The following is a 23353-nucleotide window of genomic DNA, read 5'->3' on the forward strand; positions in this document are numbered from 1 at the left end:
TGTTGTTGATCTTAATATATCTGTAACATTTTATCAAAATCGGTTCAGATTTAGATATAGCTCGCATGTATATGTACCCCCCGATTTGCACTTAAATGGCCACAGTAGCTACAATTTTCAACCGAACTGCACAAAATTTCGCACGGACTATTTTGTTGCTGATATTAACATATCTACAACGTTTTATCTAAATCGGTTCCGATTTAGATATAGCTCCCATATATATGTATCGCCCGATTTGCACTTAAATAGCCATAGTTGCTACAATTTTCAACCGATCTGCACAAATTTTCGCACGGACTGTTTTGTTGCTGATCTTAACATATCTGCAACATTTTATCTAAATCGGTTCAGATTTAGATATATATCGCATGTATATGTATCGCCCGATGTGCACTTAAATGGCCGCAGTAGCTACAATTTTCAAACGATTTGCACAAAATTTAGCACAGATTGCTTTTTTGCTGATCTTAACATATCTGCGAAACTTCATCCAAATCGGTTCAAATTTGAATGTAGCACCCATACATATTTATCGCCCGATTTGCACTTAAATGGCCATAGTACCTACTCCGCAAAATTGTTGTGGCTGTCAAATCTTCGTTTGTCCGACTTTTTGCTGGATAGTGCTCAAAACTCCTGACAAAGGAGAAAATATGTTTTCGCCGATTTTCTGGGACCTGGCGATAAACGAAGTATACTTTTAAATGTCATTGCATGAGACTAATCGCATATGCGAACGACGTCGTCCTATTGATTCCAGGCAGATTGTTTTCACTCGGAGATATAAGTTACCGGATTTTAGACTCCCGTCCTTGGACGGTACCACTCCACAAATTGCAAATTTGCCCATGAACATTCCATTATGGAACAGGGTCAAACTTCTGACATATCAATGAGTGCTGTTCGATTAAATTTTAAGCTCGTTGTTAAGGGACCTACTTTTTTTATCGAGTCCGAACGGCGTGCCACAATGCGATACCTCTTTGGGGAGAAGTTTTTACATAGCAAAGTACCTCACTAATATCGCCAGCATTAGAAGGGGATAACCACCGCTTATAATGTTGCTGATGTTTTCGCCAAGATTCGATTCCAGGCGTTCAGAGTCATTATCGGACATGCTTACCTCTAAGCTACGGTGGCGGTATAACTCTCTATCAATGAACGTCAAATACCTAGGAACAGGGACGGGACTGGGGGTTTACCAGGAGACACTCGACAACGATATGTCAGTTAGATAACCGGACGAGTGCACGATCTTTCAGGCAGAGGTCTGTGCCATTACTTTGGTCGCAAAGAAGATCCGGAGGATAAACCTGTCAACTTCAAAACTCAGGATATATCTGAACCTATGGTAGCCCTCATGGCCTTGAAATCAACGACAATGAAGTCGAAATGGGTGGCGAAGTTTTTGGGGACCTGAATGGGCTTCTCGGTTCCCAAACAACTTGGTGTGCTGGGAAATGGAAGGGGGACGAGTACGCGACGAAGGGATCCTTGACTCGGAGATATAAGATACCGGATGTTAGATGCCCGTCTTTGGACGGGATCACTTTGAAGCTGAGGCGAAATACCTAGGGTCAGAGACGAGACTGGGTGTTTACTAGGAGACACTCGACAACGGTATGTCGTATGTATTAGATAACCGGACGAGTGCACGACCTTTCAAGCAGAGGTCTATGCCATTACGTTGGCCGCAGAGAAGTTTCGAAGGATAAACCTGGCAACTTCGAAACTCAAGATTTATCTGGACCCATGATAGCCCTCAAGGCCATGAATTCAACGGCGATGTGGTCGAAATGCATTGCGAAGTGTTTGGGGGACCTGAACGGGCTCCTGGATTCTTGGACAATTTAGTTTTTGGGAAATGGAAGGCGGACGAGTATGCCAGGAAGGTATCCTCCACGGCAAGCAGACATGTGACCTGTGTTTTGCACACGTGCGTTTTGTCGAACTACTGAACATAGTAGAGGAGATGGCCAGTGTGCGGAGGCGGGTCTGTGGATGATTGTCAAATTTCCAGGACACTCTGGACAGCTGTTGACCGGAAGACGACGAGGGAGTTGCTTGAGCTCGATAAGGGGTCACTGAGTACGATTACAGGAGTCATAACAGCGCACTGCGCGATGGTCAATATTGCCGACTTGAATTCAACGACAATGAAGTTGAAATGCGTGGCGAAGTATTTTGGGGACCTGAACACATAGTAGAGGAGACGGCCAGCGCGGAGGCGGTAGTAAGGTGGGGGTCTGTGGATGGTTGTCGGATTGCCAGGACACTTTGGCTGGTGATCGGGAGTGGGCGAAGGAGTTAATGACCCTTCTATAAGGGGTCACTGAGTACGACCACAGGAGTCATAACTGTGCACTGCGCGATGGTCAATATTGCCGCCTTAAATTCAACGACAATGAAGTCGAAATGCGTGGCGAAGTGTTTTGGGGACCTGAACGGGCTTCTGGATTCCCACACGTGCCTTTTGTCGAACTACTGAACATTGTAGAGGAGACTGCCACTGCGGAGGCGGTAGTAAGGTGAGGGTCTGTGGATGGTTGCCGCGTTGCCAGGACACTTTGGCCAGCTGGTGCCAGGAAGAGGGAAAGGGAGTTGCTGGCCCTCGATAAAGGGTCATTGAGTACGGTTAAAAAGGTCATAACAGGACACTATGCGATAGGCCATATGGATGCGCGCATGGGATTCCTGCACAATGACTACTATGTACAATGTCTTGATGAAGCTCAGACGATCGAATAGCTGATCTGCTAATGCCCGGCTCTACAGGGTCATAGGCTTTCCATCTTAGGGAGGCGCTTCTTCTCCAATCACGACAAACTCTCAGATACGTCTCTGGAGAGTCTCCTCAGATATGTGGTTAAGACGAGTTTGATTTGACGTGGAACGCGATGACTTGCAGATGTGTCTCTGGAGAGTCTATTCAGATGCGTAGATAAGACGGGTTTGATTCGACGTTGATGAAGATGAGAAGATCGAATAGCTGATCTGCTCATGCCCGGCTCTGCAGGGGCATAGCTTTCCACCCTAGGGAGGCGGTTCTTCTGCAATCTCGACAAACTTGCAGATGAGTCTGTATAGAGTCTCCTCAGATATGTGGTTAAGACGAGTTTGGTTCGACGTGGAACGCGATGAAATCTTGAAAATGCTGTCACGCATGCACGGATGCGGAACACCAATGCTTGACACTTGAGTAGTGAATAGCGTGATCAATCCCATGGCAGCCGGTTGTATGTACCGGATGGACCCGATGAATTCCTTCATCGGCAAGGGCTGCCGCCTCAGTGTACCACACACTGCTACTACAACAACAACCACTAGCGTGGTGACATGATGAATAAGCACTTGTCCCCTTTTCTATTCCTATATTTCTCCCATTCGGTCGAAACCATGATCATCATGACTTTTTTTACCAGCTCTTCTTTTTTTCTTCTTTTTCTGGCTATTGTGTCTCAAAGCGCCAAATATGCGGCTTGGGTTATTCGTTTAACCTAAACTTAAACCATTTCCTATATTAGAGAGGTTTGCTCTGGGTCCTATGAGATAATGCCCAATAGACTAAGATTTGTTTAATCGGTATATGCAGGGCCCAAACTCTATTTCAACTAGCATTTAAAGCGTTTGGATTGGTTTCCATGGTATTTGAACTGGTCTCAGGGAGTATATGGGCTGGTTTATACTCAAAATTGGAATGGTTTCCATAGGATTTGATGTAATCTTCAAACATTTGTCACTTTCTTCTCTATAAGAAGAGTTTACAGGAGAAAACCCTAACAGGGGGAGCCATGGGGGATTTTTGTCTTTGATACAAAAAAACTAAATCAACAAAACGATGGTTTTAATGTAAAAAATGTTTATAAAGTTTCTAAATCAATTAACTAGACACTTATAAGCAGAGGATGTTGTTCTTCACCAACCTAAATTTGCATTGGATTTTAAGCGTTGTACTCCAAAAACGGATTTATGGTTATGTGGCCGATGGATTTCATTATGAAGATCGTATTTAAAGACAAATTTCAATAATATGTTCCTAAATATAACAAGTAAAAGCGTGCTAAGTTCGGCCGGGCCGAATCTTATATACCCTCCACCATGGATCGCATTTGTCGAGTTCTTTTCCCGGCATCTCTTCTTAGGCAAAAAAGGATATAAGAAAAGAGTTGCCCTGCTATTAAAACGATATCAAGATATGGTCCGGTTCGGACCACAATTAAATTATATGTTGGAGACCTGTGTAAAATTTCAGCCAATTCGTATAAGAATTGCGCCCATTGGGGCTCACGAAATAAAATAGAGAAAACGATTTATATGGGATCTGTATCGGGCTATAGACCGATTCAGACCATAATAAACACGTTTGTTGATGGTCATGAGAGGATCCGTCGTACAAAATTTCAGGCATATCGGATAATAATTGCGACTTCTAGGGGTCAAGATCCCAGATCGGTTTATATGGCAGCTATATCAGGTTATGAACCGATTTGAACCTTATTTGACACAGTTGTTGAAAGTATAAATAAAATCCGTCATGCAAAATTTCAGCCAAATCGGATAGGAATTGCGCCCTCTAAAAGCTCAAGAAGTCAAATCCGCAGATCTGTTTTTATGACAGCTATATCAGGTTATGGACCGATTTCAACCATACTTGGCACAGTTGTTGGGTATCACAACAAAACACGTCGTGCGAAATTCCATTCCATTCGGATAAGAATTGCGCCCTCTAGAGGCTCAAGAAGTCAAGACCCAAGATCGGTTTATATGGCAGCTATATCAGGTTATGGACTGTAGTGTGTATATGTGTGAGACAATTGTCTGGCCTTGGTCATGACCATTGTCTGGCTTAGGTTATCACAACCATCCGCGTTGCCGTGTGAATATACATACGTTGCATATTCACACAGGTGAGCAACCCAACAGCATGGGAACATGATGGCTAGGCTTAAGCTAGCTTAGAAATATTTTGTTAAAATAAAATTCAATTTAAGAACAACAGCCAATTGAAGTGGTCCTCAATTCTTTCACATGGCGACCGTGAAAATAAAAAAAATAAACCCTACTCGCCGCCATTTAGAGCACAGTGAAAAAAAAAACTAAAAACGATTTTTTTAATTATTCAACGGCAAAACAACATATAGAAAATAAACATAAATGAAATACAAAAAACTCCATAAAAAAAAACTGAAAAAAAGTAAAAGCGTGCTAAGTTCGGCCGGGCCGAATCTTATATACCCTCCACCATGGATCGAATTTGTCGAGTTCTTTTCCCGGCATCTCTTCTTAGGCAAAAAGGATATAAGAAAAGAGTTGCTCTGCTATTAAAACGATATCAATATATGGTCCGGTAAAATGTCAGCCAATTCGTATAAGAATTGCGCCCATTGGGGCTCACGAAATAAAATAGAGAGAACGATTTATATGGGATCTGTATCGGGCTATAGACCGATTCAGACCATAATAAACACGTTTGTTGATGGTCATGAGAGGATCCGTCGTACAAAATTTCAGGCATATCGGATAATAATTGCGACCTCTAGGGGTCAAGAAGTCAAGGTCCCAGATCGGTTTATATGGCAGCTATATCAGGTTGTGAACCGATTTGAACCTTATTTGACACAGTTGTTGAAAGTAAAAATAAAATACGTCATGCAAAATTTCAGGCAAATCGGATAGGAATTGCGCCCTCTAGAAGCTCAAGAAGTCAAATCCACAGATCTGTTTATATGACAGCTATATCAGGTTATGGACCGATTTCAACCATACTTGGCACAGTTGTTGAATATCATAACGAAATACTTCGTGCAAAAATTCATTCAAATCGGATAAGAATTGTGCCCTCTAGAGGCTCAAGAAGTCAAGACCCAAGATCGGTTTATATGGCAGCTATATCAGGTTATGGACCGATTTAAACCATACTTGGCAAGGTTGTTGGGTATCATAACAAAACACGTCGTGCGAAATTCCATTCCATTCGGATAAGAATTGCGCACTCTAGAGGCTCACGAAGTCAAGACCCAAGATCGGTTTATATGGCAGCTATATCAGGTTATGAACCGATTTGAACCATACTTGCCACAGTTGTTGGATATCATAACAAAACACGTCGTGCAAAATTTCATTCTGATCGGATAAGAATTGCGCACGCTAGAGGCTCAAGAAGTCAAGACCCAAGATCGGTTTATATGGCAGCTATATCAGGTTATGAACCGATTTGAACTATACTTGGCACAGTTGTTGGATATCATAACAAAACACGTCGTGCAAAATTTCATTCCAATCGGATAAGAATTGCGCACTCTAGAGGCTCAAGAAGTCAAGACCCAAGATCGGTTTATATGGCAGCTATATCAAAACATGGACCGATATGGCCCATTTACAATACCAACCGACCTACACTAATAAGAAGTATTTGTGCAAAATTTCAAGCGGCTAGCTTTACTCCTTCGGAAGTTAGCGTGCTTTCGACAGACAGACGGACGGACGGACAGACGGACGGACATGGCTAGATCGACATAAAATTTCATGACGATCAAGAATATATATACTTTATGGGGTCTCAGACGAATATTTCGAGTAGTTACAAACAGAATGACGAAATTAGTATACCCCCCATCTTATGGTGGAGGGTATAAAAATGATATAATAGTTTTTAAAGTTACAAACACGGTATTCCTTACACCACAATAGAAGAATCATTGCAGATTAATAATAATTTAAAAATCATTTTCATACAATTTCTGTTATTCTTCTCTCTTTATTTTGAATACAAGTTCTCTTGAAAGTACAAAACAAAATTGAAAACAAAAATAAAAGTAAAGTTTTTGTATTAAATAAAAAACTAAAATTTGTAAAGCTATTCATTGGATGTTTGTATCTTTTTTGTGTGTGTGTGTGAATACTAACCCTAGCAAAACAAAGGACGAAGGGAGGATAACGAGTAACAGCATTACAGGACTGTCCCCTATGGCCTTCCATTGCAATAATCATAGGATTGAATATTGCAGCTACTTGTTTTGCAGTTTAATTTAAAACTAACTCTATTTTAAAGAGGTTGGGACCATTTTTTTTTAATTTTTTTAAGTTCTTCTTACTCTATAGTGTTTATGGGTAGCACTTTTAACTTTTTTTTTTACAATAATACAATTTAGTTATCTCTTTAAAGTTAGGGGATTTAGGGTTATTTCTTTTATTTTATATATTTTGTTTAAATAAAACTTAAAGGAAAAAACAATTGGCTAAATGCATTGAATATTTTTTATTTTTGTGATTATTGGCTATTGTAATTGTTTCATTAAAAATTAAAATTATGGAACAAAAATGTTTAAAAGATAGTTCTTGGTTTAACAATTGTGAGCTAAATACACAAATTATATGAATTACATAAAATACAAAAAGAAATGTTTTAGTGATTCTTTTTCTTTTTTCTTCTTTTCTTTAAAAACTATTTTCAAATTAAGTATAGCTTTATTAGTTTACCAACGATTTTTATAAAATCGCTAGCCTTCATAATAGGCAAGGGGCGTAAGCGGAAATGATATGCGCATTTAAAAGTTAAACTCGTTGCCTTTTTTTTTTAAAAAAAACGAATTATTTTGAGTACTTTTCTTACAAAAACTAAAATGAAAACATACAATACAATAAGTACTTGTAAACTAGGATGTACTAAACTATGATACAAACATATGTTTTTGTTTTTTTTTTACTAAAAAGAGTTACTATTTTAAGTACATACTTATCTATTAATCAATAAGTAAGTGTTGGTTTGCTCTAATGATAGAACAAACTCAGTGTTGTTTATGACATTGACAATAACGAGGAGTTTTGAACGAAGTATGTTTGCTAATAGGATGTGGGTTTAAAGAAAAACTCAACGCAATTTGAATAAAGGAGTTGGGAACGGATTTAAAACTAATAACATTTGTTGTACTAAGAATTTTTAGCTTTTGGTATAGTGTAGGAATCAGAAATATTGCTAATTAAATGGGAACTGGAAAATCTTTAAAATTATATGGTCATTTTATTCGAAAATACTCTCTTCTGTATTCTAGAAAGTTCAAAAAAATACAGTTACAATAGTAAACGCAAGTATTTTAGGCAACTTTGATGACCACGGATATGTACAGGCAATGCAAACCTTGAAACCTTGAAAAATTACTTCGAAAATAGAAATTAGAATTCAAAGACTAAGCCTACTTCACAGCAAGTGAAATGGTCTCTATTAAATAAGTTGAACTTTCCAAAAGACAAGCCGAGTAGCCTTGTCGAAAATATTGTTGTTGTTTCCAATTTCATGATCTCCACTAGATTTGAAAGGAACTCCACGACAAACAAGGTTATATGTGCAGTATATGAACATTTCATAACTTTTTGACTAACCTGCACAGTCTTTCGAGGATCTCTAATGCATTAGATGTTGTTTCCACTGTATTTTTAGTAATATCCATTGTGTTTCGAACAATCTTCACTGTTCTTGAAATGGTCTACTGAGTATTTGTCTAGTCTATATACCTCAATGTTATATAGACTAGTCTCCAAAATGTTGGGAAAACTCTCCATAACAATTAAACGGAATTAAACTGTGTTTAGAAAGGACTGTTCAGAATCTGCAGAGTTTCCAGCATATTTAAACTAAACTCTTCAATATTGGACTAAGTCTCCTTAGTAGTTGAAGCTGTACTTGGTCTGGTTGTTGAATATCTGCCGTGTTTTAACACTAGAAAGATTAATTCCAATTTCTTTGGATTGATCGCCACGAGATTTGAAAGGAACTCCACTGCAATCAAGGTCATATGTGCAGTATTTGCAGTGTCTCAACTGTTTTTTGACTAACCTCCTCAGTATTTCAAGTTTATCTACTGCATTAGGAGTTGTATCCACTGTATTTTCAGTAATCTCTATATATACCAGTATCCAAAATGTTGGGAAAACTCTCCAAAACAATTAAACGGAATTAAATTGTGCATAAAATGCACTGTTCAGAATTTGCAGAGTTTCCACTATATGTAAACCTGAATATTGGACTAAGTCTCCTTGGTAGTTGAAGCTGTATTTGGTCTGGATGTTGAATATCTGCAGTGTTTTAACACTAGAAAGACCAATTCCAATTTCTTTGGAGTGAGCTCCACGAGATTTGAAACGAACTCCACTGCAATCAAGGTCATATGTGCAGTATTTGCAATGTCTTAACTGTTTTTTGACTAACCTCCAGGTTAGTATTTTCAGGATCTCTACTGCATTAGGAGTTGTCTCCACTGTATTTTCAGTAAGCTCCACTGTGTTGGAAACGATCTCCACTGTACTTGAAATGGTCTACTGAGTATTAGTAGGGCTTCAAAGGTATATAGACTAGTCTCCAAAATGTTGGGAAAACTCTCCAAAACTATTAAACGGAAAACTGTGCTTAGAATGGACTTTTCAGAATCGGCAGAGTTTCTAGTATATTTAAACGATTCTTCTCAATATTAGATTAAATCTCTATAGTAGTTGAAGTTGTACTTGTCCTGGATGTTGAATATTTGCAGTGTTTTGACACTAGAAAGACCAATTCCAATTTCCAATTTCTTTGGAGTGAGCTTTACTAGATTTGAAAGAAACTCCACGGCAGTCAAGATGATATGCGCAATATTTCCAATGCCGTTTGACTAACGTGCACAGTTTTTTGAGGGTCTCTACTGTCTTAGGAATTGTCTCCATTGTATTTTCAATAATCTCCACTGTACTTGAAATGGTCTACTCTCCAAAATGTTGGGAAAACTCTCCGAAACAATTAAACGGGATTAAACTGTGCTTCGAATGAACTGTTTAGAATCTGTATTTCCTGTATATATTTAAACTAGTCTCCTCAATATTGGACTAAGTCTTTATAGTAGTTGAAGCTGTACTTGGTCTGGATGTTGAATATCTGCAGTGTTTTAATATTAGAAAGACCAAACCGCCGGTCAAAATGACCAGTTGGAGCTATTTTGAATTTAAAATTTATTAAGTTTTTTTATAATAAACATTTTTTTTATGAATTTTGTAGGTTTTAAAACAAAAATTTTAAATTTATTAAGTTTTACACCAAAATATCATATTAGTCATTTTGGCGAATAAGTCAAAAATATGTAAAAATAGCTTGATCTTTCTAGTGTTAACTATATTTCAAAAGGTCTCACAGCAGGCAGACTAGTTGCCATTGTACTTGCTGTGATCTCCATTTTCTTAAAACAAACTTCACCGCATTTGAAATGGTGTAAGCAGTATAAAAAGTAATTAGTTTGAATAATACCAGACAAAGTCTCCAATACATTTGAACAGGTTTACTTGGATTACACTCCACGGTAATTGGAGTGCTAAGACTTGTCTTCACTGTATAAATACTTAACACCATTCTATAAAGACATGTCTTCATTGTATTTGTGGTAGATACTGTATTAACATAGGGAATGTTAGTAATGCGACTATTCTCCACAACATTGGGAATAGACTCCATAGTTTTCCAAAGAGTTTCCAATGTATTAACACTTGATTGCATTAGTTTGTATAATATTGGACAAAGTCTTGCTGTACTTGAAGTCGCCACAACTTTGGGAGAGGTATACACGATGTCTGAAGTTGTATCTATAGTATTGTGAGAAGTCGCCTCAGTGAGTTTTTGGAATGGGAGTCAATTAAAAATACTATACTATGCTTTAAAAGATTTCCACTGTATTTGGTGCAATTTCATTGAGTTGTGTACACGATGTGTCTGAAGAGATTTCCACTCTGTTAAGAGGAGGCACCAGTGTGTTTCGAGAGATCTCCACAGTTTATAGACTGGTCACCATTGTGTTAGGAGTAGTCTTTACTTGATTTGGTGTTTTGTTTGGAGGAGAACACTCAAAACACAATTGAAGTATTTTGAGTGTTCTCCCCTGTAAATGAAGTGTTCTCCACTCTGTTTGAAAAGAGCTTCACCATGTTCGAAGTCGTCAGGGTAATGTGAGTGATTTCCAATGTAATGGAATTAGTATCCAGTCTGCTTGGAGAGGTTCAAAATCATTTCCAGTGCGTTTGGAGAGATCTCTACTGGGCTTAAAGTGGTATCCACTATGCCTAAAGTGGTCTCCACTATGCTTAAAATTGTCTCCACTCAGCCTAAAGTGGACTTTACTATGCTAAAAGTGTTCTCCACTATGCGTACAGTGTCTCCACTATGTTTACAGTGGTCTCCAGAATTCTTAAAGTGGTCTCCACTATGCTTAAAGTGGTCTCCACTATGCTTAAAGTGGTCTCCACTATACTTACAGTGGTCTCCACTATGCTTAAAGTGGTATCTACTATGCTAAAAGTGTTCTCGGTTATGCTTCCCTGGTCTCCACTATGCTAAAAGGGTTCTCCACTAAGCTTACAGTGTCTCCACTATGTTTAAAGTGGTCTCCAGCATTCTTAAAGCGGTATCCACTGCGCTTAAAGTGGTCTCAACTATGCTTAAAGTGGTCTCCACTGTGCTTAACGTAGTCTGCACTACGCTTAAAGTCGTCTCCACTGCGCTTGAAATGGTATCCACTATGCTTAAAGTGGTCTCCACTATGCTTAAAGTCCTCTCTACTATACTTAAAGTGGTCCCCACTATGCTTCAAATGATATTGAGGTCATTGGAGACCCCCCCCACGTTTTTTTTTTTTTTGGGGGGGGGTCTCCAATTTTTGAAGTTAAGAGTAGTCTCCACACTTTTAAGTGGTCTCCATTGTGTTGCAAGTGGTCCGCATTGTACTGTGTTTAGAATGGTCTCCACTATAGTTGGAGTAATCTCCAATGCATTTTAAGTAGTCTTGAAGTGGTTTGGAGTGATCAGCATTGTGTTTTGAGAGGAATCTGCAGTGTTTGCAAAGATCTCTAATGTTATTAAAAAATCTGAGCTGTTGGAAATAGTAACAACTATGTTTGGCATGGTCTCAACTGTGTGGTCAGTGGTCTCCTCTGTGTTAACAGTGGTCTCCACTCTGCATCTATTGGATTTTAAGAAGTATTCACCGCATTTTAAGTAGTATCCACTTATTTCAAATTGTATTAACTGTTAGGAGTGATTAGCACTTTGATTGGAGTGGTTTTCACTGTGCTTGGTGTAGTCTTCACTGTGTTTGTAGCAGTATAGATTGCATTTTAACTAGTATCCATTGCATTTAAAGTAGTATCCACTGCATTTTATGAAGTCTCCACTAATTTAAAGTTATATTAACTGATAGGAGTGGTAATCAAATTTGGTTGGAGTGGTTTTCACTGTTCTTGGATTAGTGTCCACTGTGTTCGCTGTGGTCTTCATAGTGCTTGTAGTAGTATCCATTGCATTTTAACTAGTATCCACTCCATTTTAAGTAGTCTCCACTAATTTAAATTTGTATTAACTGTTAGGAGTGATCACCACTACGTTTGAAGTGTTTTTAATGTGCTTGGATTAGTCTCCACTGAGCTTGAAGTATTCTACAGTCCAATGGAATGGTTTTGACACGACAGTACTGTGTTTGGAGCGGTACTAACTGTAGTGGGAGTATTCTCTACTAACTTAAAATTGTCTTAACTTTTGGGAGTGGTAACCACTATGTTTAGAGTGTTCGCCACTGTGCTTGAAGTAGTCTCCACTGTGTTTGTAGTGGTCTCTGCTGTGCTTGAATTAGTCTCTACTGTTTTTGCAATGGTTTCCACTGTGCTATGGATAGTCTCCACTGTGTTTAAAGTGGTCTCCACAATGTTTAGACTGGTTTTCACTATCTTTGCAGTGGACTCTATTGTTTTGGAGTGGTCACCACTGTAATTGGTATGATCTCCATTATATTTGAAGTAGTCTCCAATACATTTGAAAAAGTCTCCAATAAATTTAATGTAGTCTCCACTGCAATGTATTTAAAGTAGTCTCGTTACTTTTGAAAATTTCTTTAAAATATTTTAATGAAATTACATGTTTGCCATATATTTGCGAAAATCTCCACTATTTTAAATCATAGTGTTGTGATCGTTTCCAAAGATTCCTATATATTTGGTGGGAATTTTACGCAAAATAGAAAGGTTTGCACCCTTTTTATACCAGAATTTTATACTAATTTTTGGTTTAAAAGATCGATGAAAAAATATAACAAAGTCTATAGAAATGCAATCGATCACAACTTACAATGGACGTAAAGCCCATGATGGTTTGATGTGGGTATAACTTTAACTTTTTTATTGCATGTTATGAGCTCCTCAGTAACAACCACAGCGATTTGAAAGTGATCATATCACCCAATAATATTCGGTAGGTAAAAGTTTTGGGTATTATGTCTGTTGCGAGTTACGAAGGTTCATTGCATTAATTGGCTACAAGTCCACAATATTCGTTACAAGTTTAATATTTCTAACAAATACTTTAAAAATGTGATCTTTTGGTATGGGGTAGTATAATGAAAAAAGGGAAATCCTATTTCGTTACAAAACTCCCCGTTTCATATATATATTGTGTCACATTTTGGGGGGGTTAGGGAATCCGCATTACTTTATCTTTCCGTACAATTACAAAACTCGGCCATCATTGTTCATTTCCTAAAAAATTTCTCCCTAAACTATTTCATTACAAAAAACAATATACTGGATAAGGTTGGACCACTCTTATATACATACATATAACGTTTACATTTTAAACAATGTTTTCTCTTCTCTCTCTCTCCCTCTGGTTTCTTGTGAACATAGGCCTTAATAAAACATTTCGTACTTAAAGAAATTTCTTGATTTTCTGGAACCCATTAGCAAATGTTGTTGCTCCTGCCTCTCCACATTGTCCTCATCATCTTCGTCGTAATCATAGTCATAATCGTTATAGCGGCTTTCATTTGCCTCTATGGTTGGAACACATTCATCATCGTCATCCCCCGATGCATGGTCTTCATCGTTGATCTGCAATTCTCCCCCTTCGTCCTCATGCTCATGTTGCTTTACTCAAATAATACTTTCATCATTGTTGCGCGTCAGACGAATGGTCGTGGTCGAAGTGGTGGCCGCACTACCTTCACCATCACTTGCACTGCGGGGACGACCATCGGCATTGGATATTGTGGTGGTCACCACAATGTTCTCATCATCGTACAAATCAAAGTCCTCATCATTGTCGTCATCGTAATCGGAATTGGAGGTGGATAGTAGGGCGGTGGTGACTTGGCTCTTTTTGTTGCTACCACCACTTAGGCCTGAACTGTTGGAGGCGGTAGTTGCCGCAGATGCTGCGGCTGCTGCACTGGCGCCCATGCCACGCCTTATTTGGGCGCGGGGTGTCAATTTGGGCAGCAGGGGTTCTCGGCCACTGCGCAAAAACTTGTCACTATTCGCACTGGAGTGCTTGGTGCGCTCCGCTTCGGCTAACATGGCATCCCATTCTTCACCTTGCGGTTCGCATAAGGATTTGGAGTATCCATGGTGATAAGATTCCTCGGGGATAATGTCTCTGTTTTGGGTTTAAATGTAGAAGTGTGTGGATGTGTGGGTGTATGTGTGTTTCAGCGATATGCGCGAACGTTTGTTCGGATTTTTGTTGGGCATGTTTGAATGGATGGATTTGTTTTTTGTTTGGATATTTGGTTTTGTTGAAAGAGAAAAAATTTGAAATTTCAAAAGATTATGAGATGAGTATGATAAACAAGTTTTAATTTTGATAACAGTTTTTGTAAAAAAATTAAAAAAAAACCAAAAGTTTGTGCGTAACTTGTTTTAGTTAAACTAGTTTCTAAATACACTCCAATAAGAATAATTAAATCTTATCAAGTCGCTCAAACTTTTGCCAAAATGAAGTTTTTGTTTTAAGCTGAAAAAGTTGGTAAAATTGTTTAAGGAATTAAGCAAAATTATTAGAAAATTTAAAAAAGTTTGAAAGAAAAATCGTTTTTTATTTAGTTTTAAAGCTATTAAATAGGCTTTAAATTGGACCGGATGCAACCATGGATTTTCCGCATATTCTTGTTCGCAGAACTCAAACGCACGACCAAGGTTGAAGCACCTTAGCAAAACAACCAACTGAAATCAATTGGGAGAATGGGTCTTTTTGACATTGTCATAAAAACACATTAAGTTCGTCCGGGCCACACTTTGAAACCTCTACATACACGGATGTATATTGTCCATATTGACCCATATTGTCATAATGTCATTTGACGTATCTTTAGGAGGAAAAACGCCACCTAAATTTGAATACAAATTTTAATGTCATATTTGTAATCTACTCACTAATACCTTTCATTTGAGTCCCATATAGCCATGATCGGCTAATATGCCCATTTGGGGGTATTTGGGGGTGGGCGAGCTTCCATTACTTAGACCTAATGTTTTATGTCATATTTGTAATCTACTGCCTAATACTTTTCATTTGAGTCCCATATTGACATGAACTGCGAATATATCTGGTTAGAGGAGTTTAGGGGTTGGGGATCCCGCTGGGTACTTTAATACCATATTAATTTTCTGGTCTCCAATACCTTTCATATGATACCTTTTTTGTGACCATCGGACCACTTGGGAAAGGGTCCGCCTACACCCGATATCTAAAAATTATTTAACCTATGTTTCCTTCCAGTCAAATGTAAACAATCTACGAAATTTTTAAGAAAATCGGTTTAGCCAGGTATCATATAGTCATAATGGGTCTAATGGCGTTTTTGAGGGGTGGCGTGATCCCCTATACTTCGATTTTGTATGGCATATTCGAAATCTACTCACGAATACCTTTCATTTGAGTCCCATGGAAATGAACGTCCAATATGTCTGCCAGGGGGAGTTTCGAGGTTGGGGCGGCCCGATGGGTACTTAGACTCAAATTTTAATACCATATTCGCATTCTACTCTCCAATACCTTTCATTTGATACCTATATTGTGCCGATCGGTCCACTTTTGATTTGGATTGTGTTTTTGCCATAAGAAACAGGTTCCGATACCGAAAAAATATGTAGCCTATGTTTCCATCCAGAAAATTTGTTTTGCCGTTTTTCAGTCTATACGGAACAAACAAACCGAGTCCCATATATCCGTGATTGGCTTATGTACTCATTTTAGGCGTTTTTGTGGGGGTGGGATGACCCCCTATACTTCGACATGAATTTGTATGCCAGATTCGTTATTTACTCCCGCATACTTTTCATTTGATACCCATATTGTCCTTATCAGTCTACTTTAGATTTTGAGTGTGTTTTTGGGGTAACGGTGGAGGGTTCGCCCCTTCTGTTATCAATAAATTATAAAGCCTATTCCTAATTCCTGAACATATTCGTAATCTACTCCCGAATACCTTTCATTTGAGTCCCATATTGTCTGATCGTCAAATAAACCTATTTTAAGGTATTTTGGGCTGGGGCGGTCGCCCAGGTACTTGGACACAACTTTTATTATGAAATTCGTACTTTACTCTTGAATACCTTTCATTTGAATCCCATATTGTTCCGAGCGGTCGACTTTTATTTTTGGGTAGTACTTTTGGGGTAAGGTGGAGGGTCCGTCCCCCTTCCGATGTCAAAAAAATTATATAGCCTATGTTTCCTTCCAGACCAACCTACACAATACGGAACAAACAAACACAAATTGAATTTGAGGCAAGTGTTTGGGGGTAAGCCCAAAACACCCTCCAAACAGTTCATATTTACCGACCATGGCAATATGGGGCTCACATTAAATGGATTTGGGAATGCAGCACGAATTTGATATCCATATTTGAGTCAAAATGTCTGAGTGCCATCCCTCCCCTAAAAAGCACTTCTCATTACCCTAATTTCAAAAACAACAGCTCTCGGAGATTGGTAATGCGATTCGTTCGAAATTTTTTTGCACTCTCACAGTCAAAACAAAACATGGTTTCTATTGTTGGGGTCGGGTGCCTCGGGGGACGTCCAAAACCCATCAAATGAGTATATAGACCAATTACGATAATATAGAGCTCAAACGAAAGGTGCTTGAGAGAAAAAAGGAATTTGATATCCAATTGAAGAGGCCAAGTATCTCTCTAAAACCCAAGAGAAAGGTATTTAAGAGTGGAGTAAAAATTTACCCTGGAACCTCACATATCTTCGAAAGCTTTCCGTGTCAAGTTCAAACTCAATGATAGGGGACTTTTTTATAGCTGAGTCCAAATGGCGTGCCGCACTGCGACACCTCTTTGGGGAGAATTTTTTACATGACCATGCATGGCAAATGTTACCAGCATTAAGAATGGATCACCACCGCTTTAAATTTTGTCCAATGTCATCGCCAGAATTTGAACGCAGGCGTTCAGCGTTATAGGCATATGCTATACAGTGGCACGAATTGGATATGCACATTCAGGGCGAAGTGTCCCCACCATAAAAAAATATTAGAGAGTTAAAGAAGGCGCAGCGGAGCGGCAAGTATTTGGATATGGACCTATCTGCAGATCTGCGATCTTAAGCCATAAAATCCTCATTTATAACCTGATTTCCTGGAAATTTTAAACCGTGACTTATATAAACTTTTCGGTAGCTCAACCGAAAATTACCCAAACTTGAACATCAATATAGATATAGGTTTATAATAACATAGGATAATATATATATCTATGGTGGTGGGTATCAAAACTAATGGATTTTTGTTTTTTTAAATTTGGTTAGGAATTGCTTATATAGGAGCAATAGACACGTATTCAGCCCATAATTGGCATTGCTGTTGGTGTTGGAAATTATAGGAGAAATAATTATCTAACATTTTGGCCAAATCAAATAATGATTGCGCCCTCAAGACGCTTAGGAAGTAAAATCGGGAGGTCGGATTATACAGGAATAGCAGGTCGTAGCAGAAATAATGCAAAATTTTACCCAAATCGGATAAAAATATATATATAGACGAGGCGATCAAGGATACATATAAGCGGAGTTGAATATTGTTTGATGTTCTAAACGTAATGACAAAATTAATATATCACTTCAAGGGCACGGTGTGTATAAGAATGTATAAGATTTTTCGATTAGGCAACACTAGCAACGGTTAATTAAATAGGTCTGTTCCCGTCCTTTTCCAGTAAAAACTTGCAGGATAGTAAGAACAGCCTTTATGCTCGTTTGCTATTTAATTCAATTAAACAGCTGTTCAATGCTGTAAATTTCTGCTGGGAAAAAAAACTTCCAGTTGAAACTTGCAAGCTCTAATGCACTCTCCCGCTCTCTTCTGCTAGAAAATAAAGTAAGCGAAAGCCTTTGAGTAAAAATTTGTGCAAATTTGCACAAATTTTTGAGTGCACGAACACACATAATGATCTCTTTATAATATGCTGGTGGTTGGTTGATAATCAGCTGATGGTCTTCAACAGATCAGCTGATGGGCATATGAAGCGGTACTGATGAACAGATGGTTGCCACATCGTCAGTTAGGGCAACCATTATTATGGCGGTCTCATAATATTCAGTTGATGATCAGATGGTAATTCGCAGAATACAAATCAAACATAAAATCTTAAGGTCAAGTATCCAGCGGTCAGCTTCTCCTCTAACACACTCCATACGACGAGATAATCCAATAATGAAAATTTAGGGCGCCAATGGTAATTATTTATGAGTGGAACATGCTTCTGGCATGAATCTCAGCCAACACTTACGAATACTCTCCTTACGTTCAAAATTCCAGAGCCGATCCACGTGATCATGTTCCAATACGTTCAATGTTGGAACATGATCACGCGTTACAAAAGGTATTGGAAAGAAAAGTACGATTATTTGTAAAGACATACAGATGCTGAACCTTTAATGTTAGCGCAATATGATAGATAAACGAAAGTCATAGGCGAATAGATTTTATTAATATTTGAATCATTGGAATGGAGTCATGGAGTCTTTAAAGCCCACTTTCATTCAGTACTCTACTTTAACTAATGGCAATGTGAACATTCGCATGATGTTGGGCTTTTTAAAGCGATCTGGATGGTTCAACGGTAGGAACTAGAAGACATCTTCGTTCTTCTGTTCCTGTGGTATCACAATGGACGAAAACGTCTAAGTGGGACTGATGGCAGACTGCCACTTAAACCTAACCTAACCTTATTCAGAACAAAACATTAACCGTTAGTTTTTAAAAATATTACACTTCCACTTTTATGTAAGCATAGGCAGGGCTTAATTTTACCATTAACGATATATGTTTCAAAGATCTATTCTAGCACTCCATATAGATATTGATTGCAACATGATTGTAATTTGAGTTCTCGTTAAAACTGAAGTTAACTACAAAGGTGATTGGTATACAAAGATCGGCCGGATCGATCCTAAACTGTTTTTGCTATTTGTTCTTTATTTATACCTTTTTTTACATTTCGGAAGCATATTCCCTAATTTTACCAACTTTAATCAGGCTAAAAACATCTTAAATCATAAAACATTATTAGATGTCAGTATTGTTTTAATAATGCTAAATAATGGTCAATTTTTCAACTGAAATGACAACTTTGGCTAGTACTGAGCATTATTAAAGATACGATTTGTTATTTAAAGTAACCAATTAATTGAAATTAATTCTAAAGCAGTGTGTTAATAGAGAATGATTGGTGAATTAAAGCTTGAGCAGAAGAAATGAAGCAAAAACAATTAAAGAAATAAAACCACAATGCATATAAGACCTTCATATAACGATTGTAAGATGTAATCACATATTGGAGTATAAAGATAAGTTTGAAGAGAAGAAGAGTTCTTTTAATCTTCTTCTTGTAGATTAAATGATAGATGGTTTAGAGAATTTTCCATCATTTGTAAAGTTACAAAACGATGGATTTCAAAGAATTTGCTTATGTACAGCTTTTCCAACATTGAATTGAATTCAGTTGGCACATCTTCCACTATCGTTATATCAAAGTTCTATAGCATTTTTCAGAGTTTCATTTTTGTAGATTCAACTTGGATAGCAGTGTTATTGAAAATAAAAAGCAACATATAATTTTACATGCAATCGAAAGAATAAAATATAATCATAATATACATATAGATAGAGTTAATTAATATTTTGAAGCAATAGTTATATTGAACTAACATATATATATATATATAACAATGTATTGGTGTTTAAAGAAAAAAAGGAAACAGAATATTATAATGTTCTACAAATGGTCTAAGTGGGGGTTCTATGCAATCAACTAGATGACTTTTGGTCCACCATTTTCACAGCTTTAATTCTAGCCATACAACGTCAAGTAAATTCAACATGCATTAGATATTCAACAACACATCGGAGAAGTTAAATTAAAAGAAAAGGAAAAGGAAAAACAATACAATTTTGTTAGATTTAGTTAAATTCATTCATTAGTTCTAGAACTAATCATTTATGGTTAATTTCTATACAACTGTTAATATTGTATGTTATTAATTACAATAGCAATTATGATATTAGACGTGTTTTATTGTTTTAGTCCATTAGGATAATATGTAAATAATAAGTAAGTATGTAGTTTTAGTTTGGGTAAATTCTTTACTTTTTGTTTATCTGGGCTTTACAGAATTACAAGACAAAGAAATGTTGTGGAATTTCATTATACATTTTTATACCCACCACCATAGGATATGGGGGTCTATTCATTTAGCTATTCCGTTTGCAACACATTGAAACATACATTTCCAGCCCTACAAAGTAAATAAATTTTCGTCGGTCCGTCCCTATGACCGTTCAAGTGTCTGTCAGTCGTAAACACATCACAGTCCTTAAAAATTGAGACATTCAGTTGAAATTTTGCATAGACTCGTATTTCCTCTTTACGCAGGTTAAGTTCTTGAATGCGCTACATCGGACTATATTTATTTGACGATCATGACAATATGGGACTCAAATGAAAGGTATTCGGGAGTAGATTGCGAATATGGTCAGGAAGAAGAAATATGCTTTACAATTTCTTGATATCGGAAGGGGGCGGACCCTCCCCGTTACCCGAAAAATATCACCCAAGTTCACAAGTAGACCGACAAAAACAATATGGATATCAAATGAAAGGTATTGAAGAGTATAATACGAATATGGTATTCAAAAATTGTGTCCAAGTACCCAGGAAGTCGCCCTAACCCCGAAAAGTTCAAAAACAGACAAATTGGTCTTCGATATCAATATGGAGCTCAAATGAGAGGTATTCGGGAGTAGATTACGAATCTGGCATACAAAATCAGATCGAAGTGTAGGGGGTCACCCCACCCCCCCAATTGGGCATATGACCCATCATGACAATATGGGACTCGGTTTGTTTGTTTGTTTCATAGAATCAAAAAAAGGAAATATAGGCTATATAATTTTTAGATATCAGATGATGATGGCTGACCCTCCCCTTACACCAAAAACGCCACCCAAAACCAAAAGTATGGGTATCAAATGAAAGGCATTGGAGACTAGAAAATGAAAATCATATTAAATTTTTGGTCCAAGAAACCAGCGGGTCGCTTCAACCCAAAAACTCCTCTAAACGGAAATATTCGACGTTCCTATCAATATGGGACTCAAATGAAAAGTATCCGGCAGTAGATTACAAATAAGCCATTAAAAATTAGGTCCAAGTAATGAGAGGTCACCTCACCCCCAAATGGGCATATCAACCAACCATGGCTGTATAGGATTCAAATGAAAGATATTTGGGAGTAGATTAAAAATATGACATTAAAATTTGCGTTTCAGTCAAGGTGGCTCATTTCCTCCTAAAAATACGTCGAATAGATTAATTGACCCATTATGGCAATATGGGACTCAAATGAAAGGCATTTGCGAGTATTTGATATCCAATTTTGGGGGGTCAAATCAACGGTTTGGGAGCCGCCCCACCCCAAAATATCTCCCTATTATATAAAAGCTATTTGGGTGGATATTTATTGATTTTCGGGAAATTTGTATTCATTTTCGGGACAAAGACCCTGGGGTCCACCCCCACCTTCAAACACAACTTATTTACCGATCATGACATTATGGGAGTCATACGAAATGGTTCTGAAAGTAGAGCACGAATCTTATATTTACTTTGATGGCCAAGTGACCACCCCCGAAATACCCCCTAAACCCGTCATATTTACCAATGCAGTAATATGGGGCTCAAACAAAAGACATTTGGGAGTAGAGTAAAAATTTGCCCACCAACCGAGCGGGGGCAAACTTTTAATGAGTGCTTTCCGATTCAAAATGAGTTTATCAACGATAAGGGACCTTTTTTATAGCCGAGTCCGTGCGGTGTGCCGCAGTACGACCTTTCTTTGGGGAGAATTTTTTACATGACCATACATGGTATTGTACCTCGCAAATGTCGCCAGCATCAAGAGGGGATAACCACCGCTTTAAATTTTGTCCGAAGTTCTGCCAGGATTCGAACGCAGGCGTTAAGCGTTATAGGTGGACATGGGCTACAGTAGCACGATATCCACATTCAGGACGAAGTGTAACCACCCTAAATAGATATTTGAGAGTTAAAGAAGGCGCAGTGAAGCGGGCCCTGTCCTGCTAGTATAATATATAGCCGGCTATATACAGCTGCCATATGAACCGGAAAACAGTGGAATAGAAAAAAACAAGTAAAAAGCCGTTAAGTTCGGCCCGTACGAACTTTGGATACCCATAACCTCGGATATATGTGCAAACCACCTTTCGTCATAATCCGTTGAAAAATGCATAATTTATGACCCCATAGCAGCTGTATCGAAATATGGTATGATATGGACCAAATTCAGCACGGACATTGAGTGGTCTAATAAATACAAGTCACTGTTCAATTTCGTAGACCAAAATATTGGTCCTTTTGGCAGCTATATCCAAATAAACCGATCTTTACATATATGACACGGATGTCAAAAAAACCTTACATAAGTCACTGTGTGAAATTTCAGCGAAATCGAATTATAAATGCGTCTTTTAGGAGCCAAAACTTTAAATCGAGAGATCGGTCTATGTGGCAGCTACATCCAAACCTGGATCGAACTGGACCAAATTGAAGAGGAATATGGAAGGCCCTAACACAACCCACTATCCCTAATTTCGGCGACATCGGACAATAAATGCGCCTTTTATGGGTACAAAATCTATATCCAAATCTGGACCGATCTGAGCCAAATTCAAGAAGAATGTCGAAGGGCCTAACATAACTCACTGTCCCAAATTTCGGCGACATCGGACAATAAAAGCGTCTTTTATGGGTAGAAAACCATAAATCGAGAGATCGGTCTATATGGCAGCTATATCCAAATCTGTACCCATCTTAGCCAAATTATAGAAATATATGGAGGGGCCCAACACAACTCACTGTCCCAAACTTCGGCGACATCGGACTAAAAATGCACTTTTTATGTGCCCATAACCTTAAATGGTGAGATCGGTCTATATGGCAGCTATATCCAAATCTGGACCGATCTGGGCCAAATTAAAGAAGGATAT

At 38.0% G+C, this 23353-nt stretch overlaps 1 protein-coding gene across 9 annotated transcripts in view; it reads right to left on the reverse strand.

Moving 5' to 3' along the window:
- Positions 1 to 6740: 6740 nt before the first annotated feature.
- LOC106081447 (sodium/hydrogen exchanger 3) overlaps positions 6741 to 23353 on the reverse strand; it is a 275612-nt gene continuing 258999 nt past the window's right edge. For 8 of the 9 annotated variants that reach the window (XM_059364876.1, XM_013243386.2, XM_013243387.2 and 5 more), the window contains one exon: positions 6741 to 14434. In XM_059364876.1, coding sequence (XP_059220859.1) covers positions 13933 to 14434 — 502 coding nt within the window. In that variant the 3' untranslated portion in view covers positions 6741 to 13932. Of the gene's footprint in view, positions 14435 to 19863; positions 20139 to 23353 lie in introns of those variants that run through there. The other variant, XM_013243392.2, reaches the window with a different exon arrangement.

Source organism: Stomoxys calcitrans, chromosome 3 (genome assembly GCF_963082655.1).
Source record: "Stomoxys calcitrans chromosome 3, idStoCalc2.1, whole genome shotgun sequence".
Lineage (NCBI taxonomy): Eukaryota > Metazoa > Arthropoda > Insecta > Diptera > Muscidae > Stomoxys > Stomoxys calcitrans.